This window comes from Monodon monoceros, unplaced genomic scaffold (genome assembly GCF_005190385.1).
Source record: "Monodon monoceros isolate NGI ecotype Baffin Bay Population unplaced genomic scaffold, NGI_Narwhal_1 Super_Scaffold_22, whole genome shotgun sequence".
NCBI lineage: Eukaryota > Metazoa > Chordata > Mammalia > Artiodactyla > Monodontidae > Monodon > Monodon monoceros.
The window spans coordinates 94,069,799-94,096,502 of NW_021703779.1; the positions used below are offsets into that span (position 1 = coordinate 94,069,799).

At 44.6% G+C, this 26,704-nt stretch overlaps 1 protein-coding gene across 1 annotated transcript in view; it reads right to left on the reverse strand.

Moving 5' to 3' along the window:
- TRPC5 (transient receptor potential cation channel subfamily C member 5) overlaps nt 1-26,704 on the reverse strand; it is a 133,514-nt gene that overhangs the window by 22,187 nt on the left and 84,623 nt on the right. Inside the window, exon 6 of the mRNA XM_029240598.1 lies at nt 16,106-16,301. Coding sequence (XP_029096431.1) covers nt 16,106-16,301 — 196 coding nt within the window. The remainder of the gene's footprint in view (nt 1-16,105; nt 16,302-26,704) is intronic.

Genomic DNA, 26,704 nt, shown 5'->3' on the forward strand with positions numbered 1-26,704 from the left:
GGCAATAGTAAGAAAAGTCAGAAAGAGTAGAGAGGTTGATCGTAGTCATTGAAGTCGAATGAACTACTCAAGATTTATTTACATTAGCAGTTCTCAAATTTCAGGGGCTATTAGACTCGCCTGGGGTGCTTGCGAAAATGCAGATGCCTGGGTCTCACCTCAGACCTGCAGAAACTGATGCTGTGGGGATGGGGGGGGGCTCGAGAATCTACAGTGTTTCACAAGCTTCTTTGGGTGATTTTGACACAGGTGATTGTTAACCATCCTTTCAGAAACACTAATTCTGGGATTCTGCCTGCTGGTCCAGATGTATTCAGCAGGCCAAAGCAATGAAACAGCAGGTCTTCCTCATTCCTACCTGTCCCTGTCTTCCCATGGCCAACCCCTAACATCCCTCTGTCATTGGGACAATGGGTAGAAGGTATAATTTGTGCACCCCCGAAGATAATGTTATTAGGCTGCCCAGCAATATGAAAAAGACTGGCTTACTGGGCTACTATGGAGAGATGACGGGGGAAGGAAGGAGGAACAAAGGCAGAATTAGTAACTGATAGGCTCCCTAGGCATTTTTAACGTGTGCACTGTACAGCCAAAGAGATGACCTTTCAACTAGTGAATGGGAAGGGAGGGGTGCCTGGTGGTTACTCAGGCTTGGCACTCTCTGGTCTTTCTTTGGGGCGGGGGGGGGGATGCTGATCATGTTTATTTAACATTCTCTGCAGAATTTCTTTCTTTCTTTCTGTTTTAGTCAGATGAATTGACATACAGCACTGTATAAATTTAAGGTATACAGCATAATGACTTATATACATCATGATTACCACAATAAGTTTGGTGAACATCCGTCACCTCATATAGATAACTTGCGGTGCAAACATTTTAGGATCTACTCTCTTAGCAGTTGTCAAATATACCATACGGTGGTGTTAACTACAGTTGTCATTTGTACATTACATCCCCAAGACTTATCTTACAACTGGAAGTTTGTATCTTTTGACCACCTTCATCCAGTTCCCCCTCCCCCCCACCCCTTGCCTCTGGTCACCACAAATCCTATCTCTTTTTCTATGAGTTTCTTTTTTTTTCTTTTTTAAGATTCCACATATAAGTGAGATCATGCAGTATTTGTCTTTCTCTGACTTATTTCACTCAGTATAATGTCCTCCAGGCCCATCCATGTTGTCTTTAGCAGGCTGTCTCATACTGAGGACAATGAAAGTGGCAGGACAAAAGACAACTGCAAATTGATCCAGTGCCTTAGGTCCCTGAGACGCAGAAGGATCTGCTTTCCATCTTCTAAAATGGTCCTGCAAAGTCCTCACAAGCAGTCTGGGTTTTCTTTAGAGACCATTTAGGGTATGGAACACAAGTGTGCTCATGAAAACAACACAGGTTATAAACAATAGAGCTTAATTATCTTTCCCACTCTGATTCCAAGGGACGTGGCAGGAAAAGTAGGAAACAAATCAGTGAGGGCACTGGATCCCCGGAATTCCCTCCTCCACACTCCACCTCTGACCCACTCTGTTGCCTTCAAATAAGTCATCCACTTTCTGAGAGTCAGAATGAAATTTGGGCAGTTTTTAATTCATAATTTCTCATGAAATCAACCAGTAGGATCACAGTGCTTCTTCAGTCCTTCACTACGTTATCTGTAGTCATGCAGAAGAGTTTCAGCTTTTCTCCTCTTCTTGTCTTCCCTGTCTTACTACAAGGTGGGCTGGGAGTGTGGGGGTAAGAAAAAAAGGCCTCAGGGAGATTGGATGATACAAATTTTAAAATGTGGTTCTCTCCCAGTAGACACCGCCACTCTCCATTGTTATATGAGGAAGGTGGCGCCTCAGTAGAGCACAGTATGGGTAAGTTTTGATTGAGGAATAGGATGAAGAGCAAAGTTGGGAGCAGGATGCCGTAGCCTATGCAAGGTCAGAAGGAACAGCACTGTAGAAGCTTCTGGGTAACATAAGTATATCCTAGTTCAGACTTGGAAATAAACCATGTTGCTTTCTGTAGGCCTCCACCCTATCAGTGCAAACAAATATTCCTGTGATATCTCAGTGGTTCTCAAAGGAAATAAGCTCTAATTGGACTCCCAGGCCACAGTGAGCTCATGTGGTGAAAGAATTGTCCTCCCTCCCTCCTGACCAGGCGTGCTGGCCGTCATGGGATGGGGACTCTCTAAGTGCTTTCTGGAGCTACTGTCTTCTCTACATAAGTGCCTTTCTGGCCAGTTTCAAAACCAGAAAATGAAATGCCAAATGTTCAACCTCTTAACTTGCCTCTGGGAATGGGACATCAGACAGCTAGTTCTTTACATTTATCTAGAGCTTTACGCTTTCCCAAGCACTTTAACATACTTTCTCTCATTTGATTCTCACACCCACCTGCGAAGTTGTCAGGACATTGATTATCCAGTGCAGATGTGGCAACTGAGGTCTGGAGAGAGAAATTGCTTCTTGAGGGTCACATATCTAGTTCGTGGTAAAGCAGCTCTAGAATCCAAGTCTTCTGACCCTAGCTTCCACTCAAATCTGCCACTCACTTGGTTCACTTACTATCTATGGGTATAGTGCTCAAACAGGAGCATCCCTCACAGGATTCGGTGGGCTAACACCTGGAAAGCTCAAGCTCTCTTTGACATCCTGCTACACCCCCTCCCCCATCAGGAGCTCTAGGGAGCCTGACCTTCTCCGCATCCTCATTCAAATCCCTGTGTCTGTTCCTCACTCTCCTGCCTTGGTCTGGGCTCACCAATACCCCGAAACAAAAGCTCCTTGTGCCCTCTCTCACGTCCCCAATTAAATTGCAACTCAACGCTTTACTCCTCCAAGAGCCTCCCTAGAGTGAAGGAAGGCATGAGGGATTGGGGGAAATTTTTTCCCTTTTATATTTTAATTGCTGTGTTTTTCCTAGATGGGAGAAGAGCGCTGGCTTGTTCTTATCTCTTAGTCCTCAGCTCAAATATCATCTCCTCAAAGAGACCTTCCCTGAGCCACCAATTTAGAGCGGGTGCCTTCGTTACTCTATCTCACGGCGCCCTGTTCTCTTCTCTCATACCAATTGCCACAAATCACCTGAATTGTTTCGCCTATGTTTGCTTATTCTTAGGCTCCCCACTAGAAGGAAATTCCACTGAAATTAGGCACTTTGTCCTTTTCAGTTCTGCAGTCCTAAAGCCTGGCGTGGAACAGGTGTACAATAGATTTTTGTAGAAGGAATGAATTGGAGAGCCAAAGGCAGATATGAAGTGAAGGGAGCATCAGTAATATTATGTATCGGTTTTCAAGTATATCACCTTATTTCATCTTCACAACAGCCTGCTGAGGTAGGTTCTGTTACTATTTCCATTTGATCAATAAGGCTCACCAGAGTGAAGACATTTGTCTAAGGGCACACAGCTAGAAACTGGTGGTCCGCAATTCAAATCTGGATTGAGTTGACTCTAGAACCATAGCTCTTAAGTGCTCAGGTACACTGTCGCTTGGGGAAGTGCACTGAGTGGGATTTCACAACGAGCAGCATGTTTTCTCCTACATGACAGAAACAGAAACGGAGCCTGACCACGGTTCCGAGATTTTGACAAACAGATCCCTCTATATACACTTGGCCGGGCCTCTGTCTGCCCCGGTTTCTCTCCTGCTTGTTTCCTTCAGTTTCTCTGCTACAGAAGTGACATCTGCAGGGTTCTTGCTTTCAGCACTGCAGGTCAGACACTGCACAATTCTGGTAGCGCCATTCACAGCAGATGTGGCAGTCCTGAAACCCACTGAACTGCTTGTCACCTTTTCTGGGCGTCTCCAGAAAGGTAAATAGAACCTTTCAGTCAAGCAGGCACAGATTGTTCTGCCTGCCTGCATCTTGCATTTGGGGAGTGAGGAAGCTTTTCCTTTGGGAGGACAGAGGCAGTCAGATGGTGGTGAGCATGGGGATTTGCTAAGCTCACCCAGCAGTTTTCAGAAATAACAGAGACTAAGCCCATCAGGGCTTCCATTTCTGAGCCTGGGAAGAAGTGAGAGGTGTGTCTTATCACCTGGTTGTGGAAAAACCTACAGGTCTGTCCCCATGTGGGATTATTACTGGTCTCACGTACTCAGATTGTCATAGCATGTGCCGTCTAACTTCCTGCCTCACTGATCGGGAGCTTCCTTTTAGCCTCCCAGGCCATACTTCTATCTTTTAGATTTCTTGTAAATATCACCTCCTGAGGAGTCACTGGGCCTGAGTTCACCCTGACCTAACTCCTTAGGCATAGCGGATGCTCAAGTCCTTGTAGAAAGAACGAATTAACGAATGAACAAACTTGCCATGGAACCCTGGGCAAGTCTCAAGCTTTGGAAACCCGTTTCCTCACCTGTAACATGCAGATGTCGTGCGTACATTCACAGAGTTCTTGTGAGGATCAAACAAGACACTATACGCAAGTGTGCTTAGTAAAGTATAAAGCAAGGTATTAACTATAATTATGAAATCCATCATCTAGGCAGATTTCCTTTCAGTTAGATGATGCCCCTCTCCATTGCCATACAATTTATTCAACTCCAAACACTAAACACTTGGAAAGGATAAAATCTCACATTATGTATTTTTTAAAACATGGTTGACAAACTATAGATCAGAGATTTTCCCAAGCTTCTCCCTATCAATTAGTGAAGAAGTATGTGTTGGGTACCTACTATGTGTCCCACATTTTACTAGGCATTAGGCGAATGTAAAGAAAACCTAAAGCAGAGCCCCTGTCTTCACAGAGCTTCGGTCTACAAAGGTAGAAAAGAGACATATTTTGAAATAACTAGAGTAGAAGTTGGCAAACCATGGTCGGCCTGCCACTTGGTTTTGGATAGCCTGCGTGCTAGGAATGGTTGTTACATTTTTAAATGGTTGAATAAAAATCAAAAGTTAGAATAATATTCTTTGAGACAGGGACTTCCCTGGTGGCGCAGTGGATAAGAATCTGCCTGCCAATGCAGGGGACATGGGTTTCATCCCTGGTCCAGAAAGATCCCACATGCTGTGGAGCAATGAAGCCCGTGCGCCACAACTACTGAGCCTGCGCTCTAGAGCCCGCACCACAACTACCGAGCCCCCTTGCCGCAACTAGAGAAAGCCCGCACGTGCAGCAACGAAGACCCAACGCAGCCAAAACTAAAATTAAATCTTTAAAAAAAATTCTTTGAGACAAAAATTATATGAATTTCCAATTTCAGGGCCCATAAATAAAGTTTTATTGGCACAGAGCCATGCCCACTTTTTAATGTATTTTCTATGGCTTCCTCTGCATTTTAAGAACAGCATTGGATAGTGGTGACAGTGGTCTTACAGTTCACAAAGCCTAAAATATTCACTATTGCCCTTGAGAGAAAAAAACGTCAACCCCTAAGCTAGAGGACAATAAGCTTAGGTTTGGTCAGCTTGTCAGTTGCTCTGTTTTCACACTTTAAAATGTTCTGGGAAGTCATATGCATTAAAGATTCATTAATTTTGGGAATTCCCTGGCGGTCCAGTGGTTAGGACTCTGCACTTCCCCTGCCGGGGGCCCGGGTTTGATCCCTGGTCGGGGAACTAAGATCCCACAAGCCGTGTGGCGTGGCCAAAAATAAAGAAAAGAATTAGAAAAAAATCATTACTTTGTTCATTTATTCAATAGATATTAAGTGAGAGCCTACTATGTGTCAGACCATGTATCCTGGTTAAGACTGGAGGGACTCCAGTATAAAGTATCTCTGCATTAGTATCAAGAGAAAAACACTGTGGCATAACCTCCTAGAAGATTCATCGGGTGATGGAAACTTCTCTGTGCTTCCGGAAGTCTTGAGGGCTAGGCCAATGGGAACTCTGATGGAGTCAGTGAGAGGATTCTAATTCCAGTCATTCAAGACTTCTTTAATAATTGGCGCTGATTTTCTAATGAATGAGAAGGCCTATCGTACTTTTCTTTCACTCTGGGTGATTCCCAATATGCCACATTTATTAAGAGCAGCTTTGAGATAAATATATTTCTCATCAAGACTTTGTGATTAGTTCACAGTTTTATAGGCCCAGGTACTTCTAAAAGTTCAAACAGGGGAAATTGGGAAAGAGAACAGAGGAAAAAGCAAGATAATCCTATGATGGAAGAAAGGAGAATAAGAAAGAGAAATATAATTACCTCCCCTCACCCCATTTCTACTCTTAGATCGCTTCTATGTTCCTCTTTTAAACAAAGGCAGATTTACCTTGACAGCTGACATAATGTAATTTTGCTGTCAGATCTCAAGTAAAAAGCAGAGTATTGCAGTAGGTCGTAACCTCCGAGGCTCCTCTGGGGTATTTTGGCTTCTGTGTTGTAGCTAAAGGCCACCTCCTGGCCCAGGCTGTCTCTCACGCTGAACCGGGCTACAACACAGGGCTCTGGTGACCACAGCAAGAGAGAGACCTAATTAATATTAATCACTCAGATCTCATGTTTAGTTTCTAAACCTCAAGCTGCTCAGAAATTAAAGAACATTTGTATCAGATAGCTTTCCAGTCAATTGATTCTTGGTGCCCAGAACAAGAATCAAGGCAGAAGCCAAGAAGAACACATTCCTCAACCATGGCCTTTGGGCCACGGACATTTGACTTTTCCACCAATATTATTTGTAGCCTATGAAGAGAACATTCAGAGGCCAATCCATAGGAAGGCCAGGTCTTCTCAGCTTGTTTCCATGTTGTCCATCCATAGTTGTTATTTTATGTAGTGGTTGAAGGCACCTTTGGCTTGGGGACTGTTGCACAGACCTGATCCTTTGCAAAATTGTGATGATGGTGACATTTTCCTCCAGTGCCTCCAATCTCTTTCTCTTATTGGTGTCCTATCTCCAGTCTTCTTCAGGTACATTTTCCTCACTCGCTTGGCTCCCCATGAAAACCTGATCTCAGTAAGGGATTGAACTCACACTGAGTCATAAGTCACCTACTAACAACTTAAAACATATTTGCATTATAACTGGGGACAAGGTCCTAAGGTGAGGGATTTCAGCAGGACAGTGGGAGGATGTCTATGAGTCCTCTGAGATTTATGCTAAATTGTATGCATGTTTTGCTTCATCAGATTATCAAAGCAATCCATGACCTGAAAAAGGTAAAGTGCAGTCTTAAAGTAAAGAATTGAAATGCAAATAGCGAAACTTGAATCTGCAGTTCCATGACTGTCAACCCCATGAGAACAGGGACCACATCTTTCTTGCTCCCCTGTTACCTACTGTATCCCCAGTGCCAAGAACGTAGTAGAGTGAGTACATGGTAGTCTCTCAATAATCATTTGTTAAATTCATTCATTTATCCATCCAAGAGATAGTTACTGTTAAGTGAATGGATGAAGGAGTAAAGGAATCAGCTGGCAGAAGAGCAGAGGTATTCTTTGGACATTAGACCCTACCCATCACTTACATAGTTGGTCCTGTTTCTGTTTGAGTTACCCAAGATAGAGTCTCCATGACAACTACTGATGTTCCTGATGAAGATCCAGGACAGGTGAGTCTGGGATGCAGAGAAGCAGCCCAGGCATCTGCCCTGTTTGGTTGTCCTTTAGCACAGGGAAAGAAAACCCACTTCCCTTCACTTGTCCTCTTCCCGTTTCCACTTGCATCTTTGTCGGTCACCAAAATCATTACCAGGCAGCAGCAGGCATCAAGGGCTCAGCAGAGACCTGCCAAAGTATAACCCTCACTATTTTGAGGCAGAGTGCTCTCATCCCCAGCAGATGCGGGCTCTCAGACAGCTTGCTGACAAAACCACGAGTGGGTGTTGATGAGAATCAACAGGAATCCATTTCTGTGTTAGACCACCAGGGGGAGGGCCAGGCCCAGGCAGGGCTGGAAGTCTGAAAAGTCAGCCTTTGGCGCCCCCTGCAGCGTTTGCGGAGAGAATGCTCCTCTCTCCTCCCCTGAAGCTGGAGGGTGGATAGTCAGTCCATTTGCTGGTGTGGATATAATTTCAAGTGAGGCTTTCAAGCATCCAAGAGCGGTCTGGGAAGGAACAGGGCTGAGAGGGCCCAAGGCAGGATGTGTAAGTTGAACGAGGAGTTCTTGTCATGCCAATAAGCTTCGTAGCTCTGAACTTTTTACCGTCTGTGGGTGTGATGATTTCAGGTGGGTTGTCTGATTGTTCATTTGGGGAGGCTGGGGGTATTAGGGACAGAACTAAGAAGAAACCAGAAGTTTGAAGTCTGGTGGGCAAAAAAAAAAAAAAAAGGAAAGAAAAGGAGACCGTGTGTGTGTGTGTGTGTGTGTGTGTGTCTGTGTGTCTGTGTGTCTGTGTGTCTGTGTCTGTGTTGGGGGCTGGGGGGCAGGAAATCTCAGCTGAGGAAAACAGAATGAGTCACTTAGTCTCCAGAAACAAGGAGAAGGCTCCTTAGAGGATCCCTCTGGTTAGAAGACAGGGGAGAGTCCGTGAGTCAGTGAACCAAGTAGAAGGGTGAAGCTGGGGGGAGTCTGAGGTTGTGTGGAAGGCTTGCACCAGGGCCTGAGGGGTTGGGATGCAGGCAGGAAAGGAGGAGGTATGGTTTCATTATTACTTTGGATCAGACAGACCTGCTGGGGCCCTTATGAAGAGTGTGCCCTTGGGCCAGTCACTTTGGCCTCTGTGCCTCGGTTTCCTCACCTATAAAATTGAATTGTTAATAGTACCTACCTCAGGTAGTTGTAAGGATTTAATGAGAAAATATTCATGAAAAGTGCTTTGTATAGTGTCTGGCACATTATAAGTGCTCAATAAATGGTAGTTATTATTATTTTTTTAACATCTTTATTGGAGTATAATTGCTTTACAATGGTGTGTTAGTTTCTGCTGTATAACAAAGTGAATCAGCTATACGTATACATATATCCCCATATCCCTTCCCTCTTGCGTCTCCCTCCCCCCCACCCTCCCTATCCCACCCCTCTAGGTGGTCACAAAGCACTGAGCTGATCTCCCTGTGCTATGCGGCTGCTTCCCACTAGCTATCTATTTTACATCTGGTAGTGTATATATGTCCATGCCACTCTCTCACTTCAGCCCAGCTTACCCTTCCCCTTCCCCATGCCCTCGTGTCCATTCTCTATGTCTGCATCTTTATTCCTGTCCTGCTTCTAGGTTCTTCAGAACCATTTTTTTATAGTAGTTATAATGATATGAGATAGAAAGTGCCTGGGATTTAATAAAGGCTTGTATCTATGCCAGATGTTCACTGTATTCTTATTACTGATTTTTCTAAGCCTTAGGAAACTGAGAAAGACCTCAGCTTGGGACTAGAGGTGGAGGCAAGGGGCTTGTCCAGGTAAGGTCTGGGTAAGGTAAGGCAGTCAACCCGGGGTGCTGTGCTAAGCCAGGTAGACAGCAGCATGAGGGCTCAGCATGGGGATGTGGGAAGCCACAAAAGCAGATCCCATCTTTAAAAATTATTTTTCTAAAGGCAGGCTCTAAACTTCATCATCCAGCTCCTAGAGATGTGACTCTGCTTCATGCTTCTTCTCCTTGCTGGGACATGTTTCCTGTTGGCACAGGAAAGACTTCCTTCCCATCTGAAGATATTTTCATGCGGAATCGAAGAATGGGAGGTAGAAAGGAGTGAGGCCAGCTCCTACACTCTTACTGCCCCCCCCCATAAACACCAGGCCAATCCTTGCTGGTGTGCAAGCTATTTCCCTGCCAGAAATGAGATCTGAAAGCCAGCCTCACTTTTCTGTCTTTCCAGATTTGACCTCAAGGCTCAGCTCAATGTGTAATTTCTAAATCAACCTCACAACAACGCAATCAGATAGGTACTGCTTGGGGGGTAGCCAGAAAAACAGAAATCACTTTAAGCCTTTCAAACATGGAGATTTAATACAGAGGGTAGTCACAGGTGATGGAAGAGCTGAGAAACCAAGAAGAGGGCAGTGAGGCAACTCAGAGATTAGCAGCAACAGGAAGCCCCTCTTATCCCTGGAGTTGGAGGGACGACTGGAAGACGTGGTGAGTGGTGTTTCCAGAGCTTGTAGACTGGGGCTATCTGGTGGGAGCTCGAGCCAAGATGGGGCTGCCCTGCAGAAGCTGGGGCCAAGGAGGGGTGGGATGCCTGGTGGTAGCTGGAGGTGAGCCACGTAGGAAACACAGCTGCTGCTGGAGTTGCCACAAAAAGTGAGGTTGGCGATGGGGAAGAAATATCCTAGCTTCTCTCTTCTTCCTACCTTCTGGTTGGTCAAACCCACACAGAAACAAATGGCAAGGGACTGCGGGGAATGTTGTTCCCTGATACAGAACAGAGCAGGAAATGAACAGGGAACGGATCTGAGAGTAAGCAGCAGGTGAAAAGCCTAATTATCCATCCCCATTTTACAGAGGAGTCAAAGGAGGCAGAAAGAGGTTACGTTGCCCCAAACTACACTAGGTGACAGTCCAGGTTTCAAATCCAGGCAGTCTGACTACTCCTGAGCCCGTGCTGTCTGTAATCACTACTATTATATACGCACGGTAATAGCACTATTGTTATTTTACTCAAGGCAGACTTTCCCCTCTCGATTTAAAGCTCCCTGAAGGCATCTACTGAAGATCTCTCCAAGTCCCATGGTTTTAAATACTGTGGACATACTGCGACTCCCAAATCTCTGTCTCCACCTTTATATCATTCATAGCACCTAGGTTTTGTGGATTTTTCCGAACCTACCAGAAAATGTAGATTTTTGACTGAAATGGGATTATCAGCAGGTTTTCATAGGTTCCCCATAACCTGGGGTGAGTGGAGGGGACTATGAAAATGTCCTCTGCCATTCTGAATGTTTGTTTTCTTGTTAGTGAAATGTAGCAATTTCTGATCAGATTCCAGACAATGGTTTGGCAACAGGGAAAGGTCTAAGCGGCAATGAGAAAAATCGGTATCTAGATCGCTTGAGGGCATCCCAAAGGGAAGAGACAGTTATTAAAATTTGAAATGGCTTGGCTCCAATGTCATAAAATTTCTACAACTTGAATTGAGCAGCTCCTTCACTTGGGAAGAGGATATACTATCCCTTAGATGACTTAGCTGGCAGGGTTTATGTTTTATTCTGTTTTATTAAGCAACAGGTCTTGGGTACTAAGAGTACTCAGTTATGTTGGAAGAAGTGTCGGTGATTCCTATCTAAATGAAATCTACAGGCACAGGAACTGGTAGGACAAGGTGACCGGACAGTTCAGAATGGTGGTGTAACTGGGGCAGGAAAGAAGATGTGTTAGAGACCTTGTAGTGAAAGTGCATTTCCAGTGCTTCTTGGCCTCAAGGTAAGTGTCAATGTGATAGGATAGTGGTTCTGTGCATGGGCCTTGGTGTTAGACTACCTCAGTTCAAATCTAGGCTCTACCACTCTCCAGCATATGGCTTTACCAGTATACTGGGGAACCATACATATTGTAATACAGTCCACTACTCTGGTTTTTCTCCTACCTCTCTGGTTGTTCTTTCTCAGTTTCTTTGCATGATCAATTCTGTCTTTCCAACCTCTAAACATTGGAGTACCCTGGGCCTCATTTTTGGATCTCTTTTCTATGCACAGTCACTCCTGTTGTGATCTCTCCAAGTCCCATGGTTTTAAATACTGTGGACATACTGCGACTCCCAAATCTCTGTCTCCAGCCTCTCTGCTGGACCTGTAAACCACTGCCTACCCAACATCTCCACTCAGATGTCTAATAGGCATTTCTCACTCTACATGTCTAAAACCCAACTCTGGATCTCTGCCCCCTCCCAAGCCTGTTCCTTTCCCACTCTTCCCCAACTCAGTAAGGGATGAATCCACCCTTGCAGTTACTCAAGGCCCCAAATCATGGTGCCATCCTTGACTCCTCTCTTTTGTTCACACCCCACATCTCCATCAGCAAACTGGATCTATTTTTGAAATATATCTAGAACCTGACCATTTCTCATTGTGTCCTTCATGACCACCCTTGTCTAAGCCACCAACAGCTCTTGTCTGGGTCAATGTAATGGTCTCATAATTTGTCTCTGTCCCAGTACCATTCCATCTTTTTTCAATCAGCCACAGCAATCTTATTAAAATGCCAGTTAGATCATGTACCTCCTCTGTTTAAAACCCACAGCTCCCCATTTCACTCAGAGAAGAAGCCAAAGTCTTCACAAAGGTCTATCCGGCCCTACATGATCTGTCCCTCACCCCCATTACCTCTCTGACCTCATCTCTTACTTCTCTCCCCTTTGTGTACTCCACTTCAGTCACACTGGCCTTCCCAAGACTGAAATCAAGGTGTCAGCATAACTCAGCTGTTATCTAGAGACTCCGGAGAAGAATCTGTTTCAAGTTCATTTATGTTGTTGGCAGAATTCATTTCCTTGTGGTAGTAGGACTGAGGTCCCCACTTCCATGCAGGCTGTCAGCTGGGGGCCATTCTCAACTCCTAGAGGCTGCCCATATTTTTTTTACCACATGACTCCATCTTCAAGCCAGCAATGACACATCAAATCCTCCATGTGCTTCAAATCTCTGACATTCTCTTTTGCTACCAGCTGGAGAAAACTCCGCTTTTAAAAGACTCGTGTGATTAGATTAGGCCCACCTGGATAATTTCCCTGAGTAGTAACCTTAATTATATCTGCAAAACCCCTTTTGCCATGTAATGCAACGTAATCACAAGTGTGCTATCTTATCATATTCACAGTCCTAATGATTAGGGCGGGAAATCTTGGGGGAGCATTTTAGCACTGTACCCGCCACAATAATAGTCAGACTGAGAAACTGACCAATCAGAATGTACGCCAACAGTAGCACTGGAGCAGGGGCGTGGCTAATACCTGCTGCTCCAGGAGTTACACTTTACTTGCTGGATTGTGAGGTGACCTGGAGGTGTCCCAGAGGCAACAGCCGGAGTGGCAGCTATTTACCAACTGGTATGAATATATTTTTTATTTTTTTTATTTTTTTGCGGTACGCGGGCCTCTCACTGTCGTGGCCTCTCCCGTTGCGGAGCACAGGCTCCAGACGCGCAGGCTCAGCGGCCATGGCTCACGGGCCCAGCCGCTCCGCGGCACGTGGGATCTTCCCGGACCGGGGCACGAACCCGTGTCCCCTGTATCGGCAGGTGGACTCTCAACCACTGCGCCACCAGGGAAGCCCCAAGTATGAAAATATTTTAACAACCAGGGACTGTAATAGTGCATAGCAGTTGTTTATCTAGTTACAAATCATGGTGTAGCGTGTGAAGTGCTGCCTTCTTCTCTGAGCTTTGAGAGTCTGAGGTCGGTCCTGGATGACTAGGGGAAGGCAGGGAGACCACCTGCCCTCCTTGGCACTTCCATGGTGTGCAGTGGCCCCTTCCAGCCTTGCCTGCTGTTTTTGCGGCGCCAGGTATTTTTCTGAAGAATGTCTTCATTTGCATGGTTGTCTTACGCAGTGGGAGAGTCCATCCATCATCTGAGCCTCCAAATGCCGCCACCTCAAGGGAGACAACCAGTCCTACATATATGGCCTCTCCCCAAGCCATCCAGCAGATGTGGCTTAGTGAGGCAAGCGCTGTTTACTTGCTCTCAGCATTAGCGTGAACACTTCACAGCAGCCAAAGAAACCGAGGGTTCTTATTAACTTGCTTAGTGAAGCTTGACCACAGATCATCATGATCCTCATGTTTTCTGAGGACCGATCTCAGGCAACAGAGATGCCCTTTGTGGGTGAGTTGGGGTAGGAAGAGGGCCTGAGTTAAATGACTTTTCTGGGACTGGTCTGTTTCTCCCACCTAATATTTATATATGGGTGAATTTGATTAAAATGGTATCAAGGGCAGCTTCACATGATGGAACTGGGAGCATACACATCAGGAACGACAGAGACAAGGTGGATGTGTTGAAAGAAGTGTCACAGAGGGAAATAAGCAGCTTGAGGGAGATGTAAAGGATAAAGGGAGGAGAGTAAATCACTGCTAATTGCAAACAACACTAATAATAATATACAATATGGCCAGCTTCACCTGCTGATGTTGGCGGGGACCACAGAGCACAGGTGAACAGATTCACAGTGAAGCCTGTCAGTAACTGAGTCTCTACTTAGACTGAGTCAGCCTGTGGTACCTTTTGAAGTAGGAGAGATTTTTGTCTTCAGTGGCTTCCCTTCCTGTAACCTTTCCCTCATATCTGGGCCTTTCTAAAAACTGCATTAATACTGAAGTGGAGGTGTTGCAAGTGGAATCAAATCTACTTGCTGGTCTTTGCCATGTAAGCAGAACCAGATATTTTTGGAATCAGGTTGCCCAATATCAGGATCCCACTGGATCCGATTCCAAATGGTAAAGACACATTAACAGAGGATCCCAAAGCAGCGGGTAGTATTCAGGATGGTTGGCCATGACTCTAGATGTGTGATATGATATAGACCCTATTAAGGCCATCTCTCTGCAAACCCCACCCCCTAGCTCTCTCTCAAGCTGAGGTGTTTTCTTCAGGTGCAACACTAGGTAGCATGCAAACACAACTTACTACCATCAAGTGAGAGAGCTGGAGTTGAAGATTTCTACCCTTCCTAGCAAAATGTCACTGAGCTCAGTAGGAGACGCTACAGCCCTATCTCCCTTTTCCTCTGCCATTAGGAACAATCAGTTGCAAGACAACCAGGGAGAAAATGACAAATGCCTCAGCATGAATATTGCCATCTTCGGTAGGAGTAGGGCGTTTGGCTGATAGGCATAGTGGTGGAAATATAAGCCCCTGAAATTCTATGCCTTTCCCCCTTATAAAGACAGGCTAGGAGTGGGCACAGAGTGTTTCAGAGTTGTTGGCCTAGTTGGGTTTGAAGGAGAGAGAGAGAGAGGAAGAAATTGAACTATATTCCATTTCAAAAGCAACAGATAGCTAGAATTTCAACCTAGAAGGGACCTTGAGAGCCTATCCTATTCATCTGTAGACACTCAGACTCATAGGATGTCAGAGCTGGCAAGGATATTAAAGACCATCGAGTCAGACACACAAATGACCAACAGGTACATGTAAATCAAAATTACAATGAGATATCACCTCATACCTGTTAGAATGCCTATTATAAAAACGATAAAAGATAAGTTGTGGTGAGGGTATGGAGAAAAGGGAACCCTGGTGCGCTGTTGGTGGGAATGAAAACTGGTGCAGCCACTGTGGAAAACAGCATGGAGGTTCTTTAAAAAATTAAAAGTAGAGCTGCCATATGGCCCAGAAATTGCACTTCTGGGTATTTATCTGAAGGAAATGAAATCACTGTCTTGAACAGATATCTGCACCACCATATTCAGTGCAGTATTATTCACAATAGACAAGACATGCAAACAACCTAAGTATCCATTGATGGATGGATAAAGAAAGTATGGGTAAAGAAAATATGGTATATATGTACACATACACAACTAAAGGTACAAATTCACTGATACTCAAGTAAGCAGGACCTCAGATAGCCAGAACTTCTTTGCTAATACTCCATTTCTAGAAATGATAGTTAGATCGTAAGAAAATAAGCTAAGTTTAGATGTTTATTTTGACATCAAAAACCAGGACAGAGCTTGGACTGATCCCATATCCTATACCTTCGCCATTTCTAGTTTAGAGTAATAAACGCTACTGATCTAAACGATAACATGATGGTCAAAGATTCAGCGATAGACTCTACTTAAGAGCATGCCACAGTGGACTGCAGTTACTCATACATTGTTGATAAAAAAAAATAGCCACTCTCTGAGAAGGTTGTCCTTGGCAATGGACTGCTCAGTTTTGGGAGGGAGATGTCTGCAGTGAAGATGGAGATAAAGCCCTCCCACCTAGAGAACTGGATCAGCTCAATCAACCCTGGAGATTACTGAGGGGATATGTTGTAGCCAAACTGCTCATACCTCCTGAGCTCTTCTTACTAAGGCAAGAAAATGGATTCAGAGATTTAAACATAATTTTAACAGGTAACCAAAAAGTCTTATTAACTAGAACATCTTCTAGACTACTGCGATCCAATGGACTGAGTCCAAACTGAGTTACCTTGGAAAGAAAGAATTCAATCTAATAGCTGGAAAAGCTAATGTAAAATAACTAAGGCAGACAGACTATATCATTGAGTTTCCAATGGGCTCCAGGCCACTGTGACCACTCCTGAAACCAAGGTAACCGCCCTTATAGAGCAAAGCTACTCACGGCAATAAGCTGGTAGGAGTTGTTCATCATGGCGATCAGCATGTTCAGCAGCACTACCAGGGAGATGACATTGTACGTCCCAAACATGGTCGCTCCCACAAACTCTGTGAACTCGTGTCTGGCTTTTACATTGGTAACATAGAGATTCAAAAGGCCAAATACAGACCAGAAGAGTGACTGAAGGGTTTCAAAGAGCCTAAAAGAGATCAAGGAATAGGTTAGTTAATTCTCTAGGAGGAGCAAGAAAAGAGCAAAAACATGAGGTGATTTGCTTAATTAATAAGGAGCCTGCCTGATTTGCATCCCAACAGGTAGACTCATGATCTCACGTATTTTAGTCTCTTCCCCAACACGAACCAGCCAGGTCAGTTTGTTTGTTCCCACTTCTATGTCTTATGCTTTGCCTTTCCACCTGGAATACCATCTTCCTCTTCTCAATCTATGCAGAGCCTATAATTTTCCAAGATTTATTTCAAGGGCTACTTCCTATGCCAAACTTTCTCCTTCATCTTCAGACCGTGTGTTTTACCACCTTTCTAATTACATAGAGGCAGTAAGTGCAGTGGCTAAGAATATGGGGCTTGGATTAGATTGCCCTGGGTTAAAAACTCAGCTCTGACACTTGCCAGCTGAGTGAACATGAGCAACTTAAACCATTTCTGATACTTCTTTTGTGGTTCCCACAGGACCCAGAATGGAGCTAAGCTCAGTGGAGGAGCTTAAGGATTCTTGAATGAACATTTATATGAATTATTTTTAATGATATATTAACTAACAATTATTGAGGACTTACTATATAAGCATACTAGGTACTTTACATACATTAACATTATGATCCTTGTAAAAACTTTATTGTTACTGCTGTGGAAACAGAGGTTCAGAGATTGAATAACTTGCCCAAGGTCACCCATTTATATGATTTATATGTGCTGAGCCAGAATTCAAATCCAGGTTCTTCTGACCTCCCCAAACCACTGCATTATTCTACATTAGGTGGCTTCACAAATTATGGTTTCCTCTCAGAGTCTCCACATCCAAATATGTAACTTTTGCAACGATATGTTTTGGGGGTCCAGGGTTTCTTTTGCATCATATTCAGAAATCTGTGCATACAGCAATACAGTGCAGCCAGCTCCTGGGTGGCACAAACCAACCTTTTCCCAAGCACACGGAAGAGGCATAGAAGTTAAGAAATGCTACTTTAAGAATAGATGTAGGGGGCTGCCCTGGTGGCGCAGTGGTTGAGAGTCCGCCTGCCGATGCAGGGGACACGGGTTCGTGCCCCGGTCCGGGAGGATCCCGCATGCCGCAGAGCGGCTGGGCCCGTGAGCCATGGCCGCTGAGCCTGCGCGTCCGGAGCCTGTGCTCCGCAATGGGAGAGGCCACAACAGTGAGAGGCCCGCGTACCGCAAAAAAAAAAAAAGAATAGATGTAACTTTTCAATTGCTCAAAATGTGTTGATGTAACTTTTCAATTGCTCAAAATGTGTTGTTTTTATAGCCCAATATATTTTGAGAGGCTGAGGGATTGGTTCTTGGGTTCATTTCGGGGGTATGTATGGACAGTGTTTTAAAGATTTCCTCTGTCTGGGAGTGGTCTTACCCCTGATCTCTGCATGGCTGTCTCCTTAGCATCATTAAGGTCTCAGTTCAAATGTCACTCCCTCAGACAGGGTCCCCAGGGTCACTCTATCTAAAGTGGCTTCACTGGTTATTCTCTATCCTGTTGTCTTGTTTCAGTTTTTTGGTAGCACTTAAAACTCTAAAATTATATTATTTAGTAAATTTTTGTTTAAATGTTGATTTTCTGTTCATCCCCACTAGAATGTAAGCTCTATGAGGAAAGAGACAGACATACAGCTACTATGTACCTGGCACGTAATAGGCACTCAATAATATTCGTTGAATAAATGAATGAAGACATATTACTATTACAGTTATCACTGGATTAAGGTCTAGAAGATTCCAAATCCATTGACACTTGCACATTCAGTAGGCTGCACAATGAGTGTTAGTTCATTTTGATGAAGGTTGTGCTCTGCAGTGGCCTAATTGTCAGGGGGCCTCCTTCGGGGCTGCCTGGGCAACATGCACATAGCCCTTTTCAACCTGTTAAATGGCTCTTCTCTAATCATTGTGGATAGCTTCCACTGTCTTTTCAGTATCACATTACTTGAGAGCTAGCCAAGAAGGAAGAAATCTGTTTTTTGTTTGATGAAAGTAAGTGCCAGATGGTGAAACATTTGAGAATCAACAGTAAGATGAGAGTCTGGACTTCAAGGGCCAGGGAACAAGAACCAGAATATGGCAAGTCAGACCTATCACAGGATCTGAATTTCCAGGAGATTCTACAAGTCAGGGCCAGGCAATACAATGCATCACAGATACAGGCAGAGTTTCAAAAATGGGGCAGATATAGGGTTCAAGAGTCTGGTTCTGTTAGGAAGGCCTATCTAGGACGTGGCCGTGTCCATTTGATGTCAGGGCAGGCAGGAGGCCAGCAACGGCACAAGAAGCTAGCCCAGCAGCTGGATAAACAAAAGCCAGGGAATATATCGTTCAGAAAAACAGAAAGCAGCTGCAGCAAGTAGGAATGACACTGAAGAACCAGAGTCGCTGGAAGTTGAGTGTCCCTGAATACAGAAAGCACTCATTATGTGTTTCTTGATTGCGTGACAGACAACAAGGCCACAAGCCAGGGCAAGTATGTCATCAATATGTTGGCAGGGTCTTACTTCATCAGTTGCTTCTCCAGAATGGATGATGTTGCGCTCCTTCACCCCCAGCCCCGTAACAATGAAAATTGCAGTGGTTAGCGCTTGAGTGTAGAGTTTAATACTAGCCATTGCAATGACTGATACAAAGATTCCTAAAAGTGAAAGTCCGGGTGTTTAAAATCTGCCCTAAACTGTGGTGATATTCTAGTTAGGGAGACCCTATAGGTATAACTGTCCAAGAGATAAGAAAAGGGGTAAAGATTGTTCCTCAGTTTTGGCGGTTGATAGCGAGAATGCCCTTGACATGAGGCACAAAATGTCACAACATAGTCTGGCCATTAGGAGAATCTGGTTTATTGAAAGGCATGCCCGGATAAAATGAGTGACTGACATTTGGGGTAGATAAGCACATCTGATGAAACATCTATAGGAAGCTCTGTCTTCTAGGCTTCTAGACTCAGTTGAATTCACAGGGAAAGGGCCATTACCTAGGGGTACTTGGTGGTCAGGTCCATAATACGATTATCACAGGGATAGAAAGACTTGTTGACCTAAATGCAGACCCTAATGCCAAAGGAATATTATTCTGATTTTAAAGGAGATGACCTGAGAGAAAACAGTCAGTCCATTTTTATTTAGCAGAGAGTCAGCAAACATATGGAACTTGCTAGCTCAACAAGGGGCACAAAGTGAAGATACAAAGATTCAAGAAGACTTGATATTAACTGTTGGGAAGACAAATCCATACCATCTGGTTAAGGGGGATTTGTGCATGTTGGGAGCCATCCATAAATAGATCACAAAGCTAAGAGCTGCTCAGTAGAATAGAGATGGGAACTGTAGTTCTCATGTCCCTTGCTGAAAGTCTTGTCTTTGAGATGAGGATTTAATCTTTCAAAAGGTAGCAGGAGGGACTTCCCTGGTGGTGCAGTGGTTAAGAATCCGCCTGCCAATGCAGGGGACATGGGTTCGAGCCCTGGTCTGGGAAGATCCCACAAGCCACAAAGCAACTAAGCCCGTGCGCCACAACTACTGAGCCTGCACTCTAGAGCCCGCGAGCCACAACTACTGAAGCCCGCGCGCCTAGAGCCCGTGCTCTGCAACAAGAGAAGCCACTGCAGTGAGAAGCCTGCGCACCACAACGAAGAGTAGCCCCCGCTCACCGCAACTAGAGAAAGCCAGCACACGGCAACGAAGACCCAATGCAGCCAAAACTAAAATAAATAAATATTAAAAAAAAGAAAAGAAGGTAGCAGGAGTATGGAGAAGATTTACCCCTCTGGACTTCATTCTGACCAGTGAAGAACTGGAGGATGTACCAGAAGAGAAAGGCTCCTTGGGAGAAAGCAGTGCCATCATCCTTTCACAAGTTGTGCTGGTAACACACATGGAGCAAAGGCATGGTCATCTCTTTGGTTATCCCTACCCATTTTGCAGTTCCCCAGACCTGCAATTTCTCATTTCATCCTGCCTTTGACAAGCTTCTAACTCTGGTTGGAGTGCTCCCACCCTACTCCCAACCTCTAGTCTCTAATTCTGTCCTGTCTCCTTCTCTGCCCAACTCTTGTTTGACCTTCCAGGCTCAGCTGAAGCCCCACCTCCTTTAGAAGTTTCCCCTGACTCCTTTCCTACAAGGAGGGGTTAGATGATCCTCTTTTATTCTCCCATAGCAGCCCAGCCTTAGTCCATAAAGGCACATGTCATGCTGTAGAGGCAAGAGAGGCGAGTGGCTAAGAGCAAACTTGAGACACCTTTACTTATTAACCATATGACTTTGGGAAAGTGGCACAGCCTCTTTAAACTTCAAGTTTCCTCATCTCTAAAATGGTCATTTGTAGGATAAATACTAACTGTTATCATTTATTGTGCTGTTACCATGTGCCAGGCACACATTGTAATATTTGATTCTCAAAATAACCCTATGAAGTAGCTACTATTCTTTTTTTTTTTTTTTCAGATGAGAAACTGAGGCACAGAGTGGTCACACAGGCAGAAAATGGCAGAGGTAGGATTTATACCCAGCTCTTCTGACTCTGGAGTCCAAACACTTAACCACCTTTTTTTTTTTTTAATCACATAAAGTACTGCATGTAACACACTCGGCACAGTGCTCGGCATATAGTAAGCATTAAAAATGTGGCTATTCTGATTGTTCACTTGTGTTCTCCATTAGACTATGAACTTCTTGAGGATAAGGATGCCATTTACTCACTATCCTCATTGCCTGGCACATAGGAGTTGCTGAGTAAATGTTGAATAAATCTATAAAAGATTATAGAAGCACATAAGTAAGGAACGTATGAATGAGTGGCGCCCTTCCCGTGATAACAACAGCAGGAAGGCTATGAACTGAAATTAGGAGAAAAAGCCGAGATACTCAATAAGGACCTTTAAAACCTGGTCAGAACAAAAAGAAGAGCCTTTGATGGGGACTGAGTTTGTATCCATATAAATAAGATGGGAAAATATGGGCTGAATGTTGGGTAGAGAAATCACCGTTGGTTAAGTAGAAATAGCCACAAATGAATGATGATGGTTTACAAGGAGGTCCCAAGTGATCTGCTAGGTCATGGCTCTGTCCTCTTCAGCTTTACGTATATTCATGATCATTGCAACTTCACACAACTAATTTTGCATACCTTTACAAAATCAGTCTCACACTTGCACCCCTGGATACAAGCACAGACTGGAACTTGTATGCCTGGATTGAAATCCTGACTCTGTCACTAGCACCTTTGTGACTGGGAGCAGTCTGCTTAACTGCTTTGTACCCTAATTTCTCAATCTGTAAAATGGGCAATAATAATAGTGCCTACCTCAGAGCATGATTGTGAAGATTAAATGAGTTAATTCATGTCAGGCTCATTTTTTTAATAGTGCCTGGACCTAGCACTCAGCAAATATGCTATTTTTATGATTTTTATTAACCTCCCACCTAAATCCAACCTTGTTGTTTCACGTTTCTTTATTGCCTTTGTAGATGGTCACTCATTTGCGTATCTAGTTGCAGTTATGTTAGTTGCAATCATAGTGTGTACAATTTCTGTGTTTTTAACACGTTACTGACCGGGGCATTTTTGCAGAAACTAACACCTGGGGCCGTAATACATCTCCGGTCAAAAATGTGTTAAAAATCACACATTTCATAAATGTAATTTTAATAGCCACCCAGTATTCCACCCAGCGAATACCAAGCCTGAGTGACAGTTTTATCAATGCTTTGGATGAGAATAGGTGGCAAGCTTTTTAGATCTTCAGACGATACAAGACTGGGAGAGACAGCTAATAGAGTGGACGACAGAATCAAGATTCAGCAAGATTTCAACAGCTTGGAGCAAGGGGCTGGAACTAACAAGATGAAGTTTAGTAGGGATCAATGTAGAACTTTGTTCTCTGGCCAAGTGCCCACGTACAGGATGAGGGAGGTAGGAGAAAGGCCAAGGGCTTTCTCTGACAGCAAGTGGATCAGTAGAGTGACAGAGCTGGCTAGATACTTTAGCCATGTGAGGGGGGCAGAAGCAGAAGTGATTCTTCTAGAACTAAAGATAGGATTGCTACTAGAATTCATCCTTTCATTCAGTTGTTCAATGGGCATGTTGAACCCCTTTATGTCTATGGTAGGAGCAAGGCCTCTAAAATGGGGGTCTCAGTCTGGTGAGTAAGAGACAACAAATGACTAAAATATGTTATCTATTACATTATTATTATTACTAGTATCTTTATTATTATAGGTTATCTATTATAATGGAGATGGACTTAGAATGCCATGGGAGACACAGAAGGAGACTGTATCTGAGAGTGGGGTCGGAGTGGGTAAGAAAAGCCTTAAAACAGCAGGTGAGGCTTTGGCAGATGCTTGAAGGATGCATGAGAGTTGTCGAGGCTGGCCAGGTGGGGTTGGGCATTCCAGGCAGAGGGAGTGGCATGTCACATACAAAGGCCTGTAGGGCCGAGATGCTCTCCTGAAGTTGGGAAGAGCAAGACGTTGACTACGGAGGAGAGGAGTGAGAGGCGTGAGAGGTGGGGTCCAGATTCCCAGGCCCTGTGAGCTATAGGAAAGAGGAGAATTTTCTGCTGGAGAATATACAGATACCAGGCAGGCATGAGACCAGGGGGCGACAAGATAAGACTAGTATTTAGAAACTTCTGTGTGGTGGGTGGGAAATCGTTTGCGGGGGAAACAAGACTGGAGGCAGGGAGACCACTTAAGACCACTTAAGACCCAGCAGTTTTGGGGGGAGATGGTTTAGGCCTGAACCAAGACAGTGGGGTGTGTGTGTGTGTGTGTGTGTGTACAGAGGATGGGTTTAAGAGATCTTTAGGAAGTGAGTGTGAGACAGGATGTGTTGCTTGGGGGAGAGGGGGAGAGTCCCAGATGACTCCTAGGAGTCTGCCTGGTGTCATTGAATGAGATGAGGAATTAAGAGGGAAGTGGGTTTGGGGTGGGGCTATAGAGATAAGGAATTTAGTTGCGGATGTTGTGTTTGAGAGGCCTGCGGCACAGCCAGATGTGTTCAGGAGGCATCTGGAGTTGAGGGTCAGGACCTCAGAAGGAGAAACAGCACCACCAAGTTAGCTTTTTGCCACTTCCGCCCTGTTTCTTCCCAAGCCCCGTGCCCGCCGAAGGATGCCTTCCCAATTGCTCTCAACAGTGGATGAAGGCCAGTATTGAATACTGAACTCAAACCACCCACAGTACTGTCATGTGGTTGTCAGCAAGGATACCAAGGTCCCCCTGAATTGTGTGCCCAGAAAAATTTTTCTTTTTTAAGCAAAAGAATAGCAATGACATCTCTGGAGAATCAGAAGGAAAAGTGTGACAGCAAGCAGATGCCATAGTTTACGTCAGATCTGTTAACAAGCTCCCTTTTCCCCTTCTCTAAAAACAGAGTCTTTCTGACGCTCTAAGTAGCATGTATTTTAGCAGGTATTATAAATGCCTGAGTTGAGGCATTTAAAGGAAAACATAAATCTGAGTCAGACTTCTGTGGAGGAAAAAAGAAATCAACACCTAGAAGGGAAGTTAAGGTAACATTACTGCTGATTTGCCCCCAGCATGACAATGCTTCTTTATACCTGACACCCCAAGAGACAACTTCATGTACTACAGGTGCCCATACTTGTCAATTGTCCCTGCTGGGCAAGTGATGAGAGCAAATGTCAGTTGGCAACAGGGGTGTTAATAATCACTACAGACTTACAAGGAGGCATTTCATAAACTTCCTCAGCAGAGTTCACGTGAGAGGGTAATTGGCAGGGACCTGGCCTCCCGGAAGGCGCCTTGCATTCAGGTGTGCAATTCTGTCGAATGCTTTGATGGGAACAGATACAGTCTCCTGGTGCTCAAGCCACTACAAAATTGCTCTTTGTGTTGAAAACAGGTTGATGTGAGTTCTGTCTCTAGACTAATGCAGGAGAGGAAGCAGTTCCTAGTCAAGAGGCACTAGCGAGGTGACCAGTTGCCTTTGTCCACTCCTGGTTGGCTTCACCAAAATGGCACTATCTCTTTGTCATCCCATTTTGGCCTCTTTTCCCCTTTCACATAAGTCTGGTTTCCCCATCCAAGATTTTGCCCTGAGTTCTGGGAGGAGAGGGAGGGAGTGTGGCCTAGTGGACGGGGTGGGTGCTATAAAATGGGCAACGCGGCGAGTCAACATTTTCCAAACTTTATTCACGGGAATAGCATCTTGGTCAATACATTTGGGAAAACCTCTCCCTTTACTGTAGATTCACAATGGAAAATCTCTGAGAAGCCCTGCAGTGGAGAAACCTTCTTAAATTTGTCCCAGCATTTCCAAAACTCACTTGATCAGAGATCTTGTTTTCATGTCTATTCATATCCCTGTGAACTGTGGTTATCTGTCATCCATTTTAGGAAATGCTGCTAGAGGCAAATAATAAGGGTAGGCTACATTGCATTGCTTTTTCCCCTCTCTATTGGTGCAACTTGGGGTCAGGCAGAAACCCTTTTTTTTCCCCCTGGCCTTTGTTATTTAACACATTTCGAGAATGTCTGAGTCCATTGATCTGCCCTAGTTTATAGAGTTAAGGGGGAAAATTGTATCTCAATTTAATGACTAAGAATCTCTCACGACCTTGGGGGTAATTGCTGTGATTACCAGATGACTGGCTTTCTCCAGAACAGAGGCTAGAGATGGACAAGGTGTAGGACACTGAGTCCGGGGTAAGCTCAGGACTGCTCCTGGAACCCAACGCTTTTCCTGACATGTGCTTATTTTCTTTCTCTTGTCTGCTTCCCCTAACAGTGATTTGTGAGAAAATAAAAGCCATTCTGGAAGCTTAAAGGTCCTAGAGAAGTAGGTGTTGGGTTTACAAAGAAAAGGCACAGGGGTTCCATAGGTCCAGAGGCAGTGGCCTCATGGACAGAGAGTCATGAGCTGTCTCCTGTGTCCCAAGTGGGAAAAGGAGACATTTCCAGCCACTGCTTGGTGCCTTTTGGCCCACCTGAAACCTTAATTTAACCCCAGAAGTTGAGCTGACTCTCATCTTACTTTTAGCCTGTCTCTTCTGCATCTAGGAATCAAAGATTCGTCATCCCCCTGCCCTCTTATTTATTTTTCTCTTCCCAAACCACATGTTTCCGTGAGCCAGGGCTGTTATAGCAAATCCCATTGCTCTGACACCACCTAAGCGATCTTAACTCAATTCCAACCTGTGGGTATGGGGAGAAATTTTCCCCCATATCACCAATTCTCTGACACCAGTTGGGTGTCCTACAGGTCAACTCAATTCTGACACTCCTGGGAGATAACGTCAGATTCCATGGATTCAGAGCTCAGTCCCACAAGACTGCTCCCCTTTCCCCCATTCCCAGATGCTAATTACAAGTCCAGGTTGTCCCCTGTGCTTCTGACCAGCTGGCTATAGATCAGAGCTTCCCACAGCCCTCTCCTTGGCTTTGAGTACCTAACAAAACTCAGAGAAACATTGAAATGACTAGATTACTGGTTTATTATAAAAGGATACAACTCAGAAACAGCCAGATAGAACATGCATACGGCAAGGTATGTGCGGGGTTGCAGAGCTTCCCTGCCCTCTCTGATCACCCACTCTCCCCAAATCTCCACGTGCTCACCAACTTGGAAGCTCTCTGAACCCTGTCCTTTTGGGTTTTTATGGAGGGTTCATTACATAGTCACGGTTGATTAAATCATTGGCCATTGGTAAATGAACTCAATTTCCAGTCCCTCTCCCCTCCCTTGAAGGTGCAGGGGTGAGACTGAATGTTCCAACCCTCTAATCACATGGGGGTAACCGGCCCCCATCCTTAGGTGAGGTCCAAAAGTCACTTTGTTAACACAGCCAAAGACACCTTTGTTGTTCTCATCACTTAGGAAATTCCAAGGCTTTTCGGAGCTCTGTGCCAGAAATGGAGACAAAGAGCAAATACATATTTCTTATTATTAATCACAACATCACAAGGTGCATTCAGATAATTTTGCACTCTCCCTTTTTCTTTGTTCTTGATTCAGAACAGTTACATTAGCTTTGGCAATCGCTTGTCGAGAGGTATAGCCTTGCCGCTTCATTTCCTTGGTTAGTGATGCTTTTTTGAGAGAGGAATTATTTACCCCTTCCCATGAATTCCTTTAAAAATATGGGATGTGACCAAAATAGTTCAGAACTAACCCTTTAGATGAGTTCCTGGGAGCCCCTGTGTGTTTGTCTCTTTCCTCCCTCACCTAACTCTACTTCCTGTCCTGGTCCCCTGCGGGGAGGGAAGAACCTTCCTTCACTTCAGACCCTTCGGGTTGATCCGTAAGTGAGCTCTGCATGCACTGTCAAGGGGCAGTGATGAAGCTGTGGACGGAAAATAGGGCAAAGAAGGAGAAAGCAGACAAAAGGCAGAAGAGGAAAGCGGG